Consider the following 10,255-nt stretch of genomic DNA (forward strand, 5'->3'; position numbering starts at 1 on the left):
TGACATGTTACAGATTACAGGTTTTTGCTTTTGCAATATTTCTGAAAACTTTCTTAAACAAAATGAAATCAAAATATGAACCTAATATCTGAATTATGATCTCTCAAATGTCATTGTATGTGCATCATTAGAATATAAGCATCTTGAAAGCTATTTTGAGAAAATTACAGAAAATATAGGAGTTATTTTATTAATTCTTGTTTTATCAGCCTGATATTGTGTAATGATGTTCAACAAACTAGAGTCTCTGACAGAACAGAAAAGTTCTTAATGGGGATACAATGTTTCTGAAAACACTAAAAAGTAAATGAAAATATTAATAAGATAAATATAAAATACAATATTTCTAATATATTTCATTTGCTTGTTAATAATTTGAGCTCAACAATATTACAGTGTGATGATGTAAATCTTAGGCTAGAGTTTCTGACAGTTTAATAGGCAATGTTTTACTGGATGAGACAAACTGTTCAATACTTATCTGAACACTGGTATCATATTTCTTTTGAATAAAACAATTTCTGCTTTGAAGGGTATTTTAAAATCAAGTATTATTTTGTGATATGATGTTTCAACAAACTAGAGTCTCTGACAGAACAGAAAAGTTCTTAATGGGGATACAATGTTTCTGAGAACACAAAATATTCAATAAAGAAATTTCTAATTTCTTTATGCATTTGTTTCACTGTTTGTGTTTACTTAATTAAAATGATTTTATTAAGGAGTGGAAATAGTAACAAATTTCATTTATACAACATGGAAATGAAGTTCTAAAATTATAAACATGTAAGTTTTTATTTTGTGTAATGATGTTTAAACAAACTAGAGTCTCTACATGGGGATACACTGTTTATGAGAACACAAAAATTACTTTTAAATAAAGAACAGTTCTCTAGATCATTTCTAAAGTGGCCAAATATTGTTAGATGAAGTATTTATAAACTTGAGACTAGAGGTGTAACGATTCATCGATGTATCGAAACATCGCGATCTGCCCTGTCCTCGATGTATGCATCGTTATGAATTTATAAATTCCAATATATCAGGATGCAATACATATTTCACCACCCGATGCATCGATATAGCGGAAAAGTATCGCAATACACTAATAGTTATGGTATAATGAGAAATACCTTTAATCCTTAAGTAAAAAGTAAAAATCCTTAAGTAATGTAAAATGTTGAAAGATCAAAACTTGAAAATAAGTTATAATAACAAGTTGAAGAGTTTATTGTTTTGTTATTGTAATAGTTTTATATTACATTCGTAATTATGCTGTGAACAAATGACCAAGTTTTTTATATAGATAAAGTCTGAAAGTCAGTATTGTGATACGTATTGCATCGAAACATAAGAATCGCAATATGCATCGTATTTTATCAAAGTATGCAATACATATCGTGAATCGCATCGTTTGGAAATGCAAGTATCGTGATATGTATCGTGACAGAAAAAAATGGCAATGCACAGCCCTACTTGAGACTACAATTTTTTTTACAGACAAAACTTCCTTGTCAGTATTCACCGTTTCTTGGAGCACAATGTAATATGAATCCTGTCTGAAATTGTTTACAAATTGGCCAAATATTGTTTAATGATGTTTAAACAAACTAGAGTCTCCGATGATTGAACATAAAAGTTCTAAATGTGGATACAATGTTTCTGAGAATATTATTTTCTCCCTTGACAGGAAATATAAATGAATGTTAAAATAAGATGTAACAAGAAACATATTTACTTACAGGTTGACAATGGATACTGGTTATGGTCTTTCCAAGGACGTCTGTTACAGAAACAACAGCTGGACAGGTTTTGTCAGTTACTATGGAGACCAAGACCACCAACACTTCTACCCATAGAAGAAATTAAGGTTTGTGTTTTGATCATTTTGATAATAGAAGGTTAAAAATCTAATTTTGAAGCATTGATTTAATTGGTGTATAAGAAATCAACCCATGTTACAGAAAAATCGATGTTTTTTCTAACCTGGAATAGTAATATAGGAAGTGGGCTCCCAAGTTCATTATGAGTCAGTAGTAATAGATTTGACATAAACAGTGTAATTGCTACTGGAGTTCAACATTAAAGAAAGAAAAAGCTTAAGTATTTTGAAATGGTTTTGTCTTTCATGTGGAATTACAAAGTGAAACATGAATTTTTATGTAAAGTATGTTGTCTGTAGCACTGTGATGATGCACTTTTGTATGACAGTAATGTTTTACTGCTATATGATGCAAAACTATATTCTGTTTCATCTGACTGTCTACAGAGTTCATTAACAATTTCTTAAAATAGAAACTACTTGCTTCCTTATGCCACTGATCATCCATGAGGTCTGACTACCATAAGCAGTTCAAATTTCTTGATATAACATGTTATCCTTTAAAGTTCTTCAAGGAATGTCTAAAATTCAACATGCTAATGGTGAAAGAATTTCTTTATACAAAATATAGAAATTACAATGTTGTGTAAATAAAGTGAAAGATGATCCAAAATTTCTAAATGGTAAAGTGGCTATATCTGTACCTTTCAGGAGATAAAGAAGAATCTGAAGAAATATTCTCAAAGATTTGAGGCCCAGGACAGGCTGAGACAGTCTACTGTATCTACTGTAAGTATATATAGATATCATGAATGTATACTATGTTTTATGAGGGTCCAGCCATCTGATTAGACACTAAATGCAGCATTACCCGTCGGGTAGAGACTAAAAGGCTTAATTTTGAGCACTAAGTGGTGATAATTTACCTCTATGCAATTAACCAAAGATTAAAATTTTGATCTAAAAGTTGGTCACTGTACAGCCGTCATTGAGAACATAAATATACAGTGACTGCAGTCAATATGAAAAGGGGGTTTCATTTTTATGTAAAGGGTATTTTTCCCACGAGGGAACATTAAAAAAGGTTTTTTAATGCTTTTTCCAATTCTTCTTTACTTTAACACTAAGAGATAAATAATTGAGTCATTCCCTTTAAATTTTTTTAAAAATTAAAAGTGTTTTTTGGAAAAAGTTTTTTAATCTGGAAATCCCATAAAAATGCAAAATTTATTTTAAACTTTCCTGTGAATTTTAAAAGGGAAAAGGGCTTGTTTTTAATAAACAAAATTGTTTTTCATGGAAATATTTTTAAAAAGGGGACGGTTCAGTTAAAGGCTATTAAATGGAGGTCCTTTTTAAACCCAAAAGGGGAGGATGAGTTCTAGGGTTTTAAAAACAGGCGGATTATCAAAAGAGACGGTTTTTTATTTTTTAAAAAATTTTTGGGGGTACATTTAAATTATGAACAACAAATGTTGTTTAAAAATACTGATAAATATTCCACAAATGACATGACTTGGCCTATTCTATTAATGAAGTAATTTGCATTCAGAAAATTTGCAGTAATTTCTAGTGTGGTGATGTAAATCTTAGGCTAGAGTTTCTGACAGTTTAACAGGCAATGTTTTACTGGATGAGACAAACTGTTCATTACTATTCTGAGCACTGGCATTTTACTGCAACCTTGTTGATACATTTTAAAGAAACTTAATTGAGAATTACTTGAGATACATGTATGTTCCTTTGCAAAATAGCGAACATTTAAAAAATGAAAATAAAATAAAAAAAAAAAAAAAACCTTAATAGACTTTTGTATAAAATATTGAATAATGTCAGAAAAAAATACAACTTCTTATGTCAGTTTTAAATAATTCTTTTTGAGAACACAACAGTAGAGATACATTGTTGATGAGCACATGAAAGTAGCATTAATTCTTGTACTATCAGACCACAATTTGTGTAAATGATGTTTAAACAAACTAGAGTCTCTGACAGAACATTAAAAGTTCTAAGTGGGGATACAATGTTTCTGAGAATACAAAACCATTTTCTTGAAAAATTCAAGTATCAAGTAACATGTTGTGCATTGCATTAAGCTTCTCAATTTAAGTTTTATATTATGAAAGTGACAAAAGTAAGCCAAATCTAAATGTAAGTCTAGAAATAAAAATGCTATAAATATATAAAATAAATATTTTATTGTGTAGATATATGGAACAGATTGGTGTGATCTGTTTTGTTTCTTACCAAACAAAAATAATCTATAAAAAGCTGTTTAACATATTTTGTGTAAATGATGTTTAACAAACTAGAGTCTCTGACAGAACTTTAAGTTCTAAATGGGGATACACTGTTTCTGAGAACACAAACATAAGTAACAAGGTTGAGAGATTAAAATAAATTTCTTGATTTCTTTTACTTGTAAATAGTTTAAGCTCAATAATATTACATTGTCACATTAATTCTTGTTTTATCAGACCTGATTTTGTATAATGATGTTTAAACAAACTAGAGTCTCTGACAGAACAGAAAAGTTCTAAATGGGGATAAACTGTTTCTGAGAACACAAAAAAAAGATAATAGAAATCTTGAAGAAGAAAAATATAATATTTCTAATTCATTCGTTTTGCTTGTTACCGAGGCTTAACCATATTACTGTGTGATGATGTAAATCTTAGGCTAGAGTTTCTGACAGTTTAACAGGCAATGTTTTACTGGATGAGACAAACTGTTCATTACTATACTGAACACTGGTATCATATTTTTACCTTGTTTAATTATCTGACATCTTCCAGATTTCAAATTGAAGGTTTTTGCTTCGGCAGTATTTCTGAAAACTGTTCCTTAAACAAAATGAAATCAAAATATGAACCTAATTTCTGAGTTATGATCTATAAAAATGTCATTGTATGTGCATCATTAGAATATAAGCATCTTGAAAGCTATTGTGAGAAAACCACAGACAATATCATAGAAGTTGTCATATTAATTCTTGTTTTATCAGACCAGACTTTGTGAAATGATGTTTAAACAAACTAGAGTCTCTGACAGAACAGAAATGTTCTTAATGGGGATAAACTGTTTCTGAGAACACAAAAAAGTTAATAGAAATCTTGAAGAAGAAAAATATGATATTTCTATTTCATTCCTTTTCCTTGTTACCAGTTTTAGCTCAACAATATGACAGTGTGATGATGTAAATCTTAGGCTAGAGTTTCTGACAGTTTAACAGGCAATGTTTTACTGGATGAGACAAACTGTTCATTACTATTCTGAACACTGGCATTGTACTGCAGCTATATTGATACATTTTAAAGATGTTTTAAAATAATAACTCCAGATATAAAATTATATGTTTCACTGACATTTAAAACTAATAGTTTTTTTTAAAAATGAAACTTTAATGAACTTAATTTTTGGACCAAATCTTCTCTGCCATTTACAGTGTAACTTTACATAGTCATTGTTATAAGATAAACACCCTTGACACTATTTGAGGAAAGCTTTTGCAATGCTCTCACAATAAAAATTATAAGAAAATTCTGCTTTTTCCTTCAAAACATTTTGTTATATAATTTTGAAACTTTTTGTGAACAAAACACTTTAAAAAAGGAAATTGTTTATGAAAACATCATAGAAGATGAACTCCGGTACGATCAGACCAAATTTTGTGTAAATGATGTTCAAACAAACTAGAGTCACTGACAGAACATGACAGTTCTAAATGGGGATAAACTGTTTCTGAGAACACAAATGTTGTTGTTTTGTTGTTGTCTTTTCTTTTAATCAAAATGATATCAAAGACATGGTACAAAGGACTACATCTCAATAAGTCAGTCTAAATAAGATTAACACAGTGAAAGTAACAAAAGTTAGTCTACAAATTAAAATGAACTTCAGAATACTTGCTTATCATGTCCAGGTGCAGGAGCAAGGGACATTATTCTAGGACCAATATTTTTTGAATTATGACCCTTTTTCACTTACAATTTTAAAGAGTTTTAAATTTGCATGCAGTGCTCTTCAAATTGTGTTATGTTACTGTTATGTTTTTAAGTTCACATAATTATGTTTACAAAATAATATATAAAAAGCTGTCAAACTTATTTTGTGTAATGATGTTTAAACAAACTAGAGTCTCTGACAGAACATAATAACAGTTCTAAATGGGGATACACTGTTTCTGAGAACACAAAATATTAGTGACAATGCTGAAAGAATGGATCAAATTCCTTTTTCATCTCAGTTCTTAATTAAAAGTTTTTGCTGAACAAAATTTCAGTGTGGGGATAAGCTGTTTCTAAGAACAAAAAAAAATATTGATGAAAATGTGGTGGGGGGATTCCAAGTCATTCCTTTCACTTGTTTATAGTTAACAGTATAATGATGTAAATCAACAGTATAATGATGTAAATCTTAGGCTAGAGTTTCTGACAGTTTAACAGGCAATGTTTACTGAATGAGACAAACTGTTCATTACTATTCTGAACACTGACATCATATTTTTATCTTGCTGATTTATTAATTTTTTAACACAAAAATGATTTTAACTAAATTATATTGAATGATCTTTAAAACATGGGTATAAAAAGAAACAGAAAATGTAGGGGAAAAACTGCAAGATTTTTAACAAAGGCTTCATAAGTTAGGCGACTTCAAATTTTTTGCCCCTCACTACTGTTGGTTCAATCCAAGCAAGTAATTAGTAATCTTTCATGTAAGAGAGCTATCCAGCAAACAAAAGCTATCAGTTTTGAAAGCTCCAACAATATTACAGTGTGATGATGTAAATCTTAGGCTAGAGTTTCTGACAGTTTAATAGGCAATGTTTTACTGGATGAGACAAACTGTTCATTACTATTCTGAACACTGGTATATTATAATCTTGCTGATTTATTAAATTTTAGCCTCAAAAAGATGTTAAGATGATTATGAAAGAAAAGACAAATTCTTAAATGTTTTACAAGATATTGAATAAAGAATCTTTCAAACATGTCTTAATCGGTTAGTTATCATCAATTAAAGTCAACAACAATATTACAGTGTGATGATGTAAATCTTAGGCTAGAGTTTCTGACAGTTAAACAGGCAATGTTTTACTGGATGAGACAAACTGTTCATTATTATTCTGAACACTGTTTTAAAAAATATAGATTAGGAGGATAAACTGAGGTACAAGTTGTGGATTCTAATAGAGTCACGATTTGTATGGTTTATTATTTGGCTGTGGATTTTTGATTCTTTTATAAAGCTATCTAGTTAACATCTGTGGTTCTACTCAGGTGCCCATTCATGCAGGCAACAAATTATTAAATACCATTTTGTGTAAGAAGTATAGTTACTGTTTGTTCAGGCATTTAAAACTAAGTTTGTGTTAAATTTTATAAAGAAAGTTGACTGATTTTTGTTGCAGGTATTGATACTGACGAGCTGGACAATCTGGCCGAGGATGAATATGATGAAGAAGTTGTTGAATTCCTGCTTAAAGTTGAAGAAATCATCTTGGACGGGGAGTAGGGGACATAAACATACGGTTTCTGAAAAGGAAGGAAATAAATTTCCTTTTCCCCTTGCATGTTGCCTTTTAAATATTAAACTCTTTTGGTAAATCAATCTTCTATCCAAAATCAGCCCTCTTTAAAAATTGCAAAGAGTTTGTATTTTTACAGATTTATTGGGATTAAAAATTTTTTTTTTGGTAGTTTGGGAAAATTTTTTTTATTGTTAAAAATAGCATTTTTGGAGGTAATTAATTTTATAAATATTATTTAAGTGCTTATTGTGTTTATTTGTGTGGCCATATACCTGAATGACATTATGTGGAAATCAAAGTCACCAGAATCAAATATTTTGAATGGAATGTTATATACAGTGCTAATTACAACCATGTATCCACCCCCTCCTAGGTGCAAGTATATTCCACATTTTTGTGGGCTTTTTCCTTCTCCTTTCAGATTATGTAGTAACTATGTTAGGTATTTGTGTGGTATTTATTTTGGCTTGAATTATAGGCAATTAATAAAAGGTCATCTAAACAATTGTGTTTGTTTTTATTTTGATTCAGAAATATGGCATTCGTGAATGTTAACCATTCATTGGATATGATTTCATCTAATCTGAAAAAGTAAACACTAACAATATTTTAAGAAATTTATGAAGACTAGTTTGCCAGATAAGTTCCTATAGGAAAAAAGTAAAATTACTCGGTTTACCTGGTTTTGTATTTTAAGGATTCCCTTGTGATGCATTTTATGCCAACTACAGCTATTTTATACAAGAGCCATGTCAACATGGCCATCCCCCGCCGAATGTGTTTGCTCATTGGAAGAATGTATATGTAGTAGAGCGGAATAATTCCATTTTAAGAGGTCTTTTGGTAATGAAAACTGATGGCTATAGTGATTACAGGTCTGAAACCTATGTGAATACTGATGGCTGAAAATAACAAAGGGCAATTACTGAAAAATAATGCAGGGTAGGTTATCATTCTTGTGTGCTGCATCCCTCCTCAGTAAAATCTATCCACCTATGAAGTTTCAAGTTGATACCTCAAATACTTTTTTGAGAAAAAAATTGAATTGAAAAATTAAGTATGAAAAAGAACAAAGGGCAATAACTCAAAAATTATAAAAGGTAGAGTTATCATTCTTGTGCTGTGCACACCTCCTGAGTGAGATCTATGCACCTATGAAGTTTCATTTTGATGTCTCGAAGGCTTTTTGAGTTATGCTCTGGACAAAAATTAATTTTGAACAATAACTCAAAAATAATGCAGGGTAGAGTTATCATTCTTAAGCACTGCACTCCTCCTCAATGAGATCCATCCACCTTTGAAGTTTCAAGTTGATACCTCAAATACTTTTTGAGATAAGCTCTGGACAAAATAGCATTAAAAAAAAAAAAGGGCAATAACTCAAAAATTGTATAGGGAAGAGTTATCATTCTTGCGCACAACATTCCTCCTCAATAAGATCTATCCACCTATGACATTTCATGTTGATATCTCAAACACTTTTTGAGTTATGCTCCACTCAGGTGAAAAATTAGGTATGAAAAATAACAAAGGGCAATAACTCAAAAATTATGAAAGGTAGAGTTATCATTCTTGTGCACTGCACACCTCCTGAGTGAGATCTATGCACCTATGAAGTTTCATGTTAATATCTCATAGGCTTTTGGAGTTATGCTCTGGACAAAAATCAATTTTGAAAAATAAAGGGCAATAACTCAAATATCATGCAAGGTAGAGTTATCATTCTTGTGCACTGCACTCCTCCTCAATGAGGTCTATCCACCTATGAAGTTTTAAGTTGATAACTCAAATACTTTTAGAGATATGCTCCGGACAACAATGTCGGACGGAGACTATTTCTAAATCCTCCGCCGAAAATTTTTGGCGGGGGATAATAAATAGTTATGAAAAACTTGGTTCTGGGGTATCCATAATAATCACAACAATAATGAAATGTCAATTGGATGTTAAACCTGTTACTCTCTGTTACCTTTGAAATGTTGGCAAGGTTATCATAAAAAATTGAAATAATACAATATTGAGAACAGCAGTTGTGTCCTGAAATACAGCTGTAATGGTATCATTTTAATGGTCTATATATTATTTATGAAACCTGACTATATAAAGTGGTCTTTATTTAACTTGCTTGTTTTAATAACATTCCTGGCCCAAGCAATTGTCAAAACTGGAAGCAAAGGTTACTTTTTATGTGATTGTCACATTTCCCATTTAACCCATTACTTCATATACACGCCTTTTAACGCCCTTTTCACGCCCCCCCTTTTTGTTGTCTCAAATGGTGAAAAAAAGCCTTATTTAAACCCCCAACACTTGTTTTTGTTTGAGAAATGTTGTTAAAAAAAGTGACCATTTTTTCGGCGCGGCCCCCAAACCAAAAGATACATCAGGGGGTTGCCAGAAGGGGGATGTGCCCCCTTCTGTTTGAGGGGTTTGAAGGGGGGCGGAGTCCCCCTCATCGCCAAGAAAATTTTGGACTTGTGAGAGGCTATAAATGACCTCAGATTGATCATAAGGTAACGTGTAACCAACGCTGAAAAGCATTTGACTATCTCAATCCATTGAGAAGTTGCAGCACTTTGAAATCAATTATGATGGAAAAAATCAACGCAAAATAGTGATTTTTGGCAATTTTGAGATGTCCCCTCGTTGCCATGGTAACAGAAAATTTAAGCCTGAGCATGTTGTTGCAAGGGCAATGGTCCAGTCAACATTTGTGCCAAGTTTGATTAGTGTTGAAGCAGTTTTTATAGTATTATAGCAATTTGAACTTGTAACGGGAAACTTTTCAATGAAAACAGCCATTTTTCACAAAATGCTCATGAAGTAATGGGTTAATGAAAAAAAATAAATAAAATCTACAAAACAACAATTTTTCTTCAAATTTATATGACAGGCCATGT

General features: G+C 30.9%; 1 protein-coding gene across 1 annotated transcript in view; it reads left to right on the plus strand.

Moving 5' to 3' along the window:
• Window positions 1-7,339, plus strand: part of LOC132720189 (eukaryotic translation initiation factor 3 subunit B-like) — a 30,611-nt gene extending 23,272 nt beyond the window's left edge. Inside the window, exons 15-17 of the mRNA XM_060704230.1 lie at window positions 1,745-1,870; window positions 2,534-2,636; window positions 7,236-7,339. Of these exons, the coding sequence (XP_060560213.1) occupies window positions 1,745-1,870; window positions 2,534-2,636; window positions 7,236-7,339 (333 nt within the window). The remainder of the gene's footprint in view (window positions 1-1,744; window positions 1,871-2,533; window positions 2,637-7,235) is intronic.
• The last annotated feature ends 2,916 nt before the right edge of the window (window positions 7,340-10,255 follow it).

Source organism: Ruditapes philippinarum, unplaced genomic scaffold (genome assembly GCF_026571515.1).
Source record: "Ruditapes philippinarum isolate M1 unplaced genomic scaffold, ASM2657151v2 ctg812_1_1_1_1, whole genome shotgun sequence".
NCBI classification, from domain to species: Eukaryota; Metazoa; Mollusca; class Bivalvia; order Venerida; family Veneridae; genus Ruditapes; species Ruditapes philippinarum.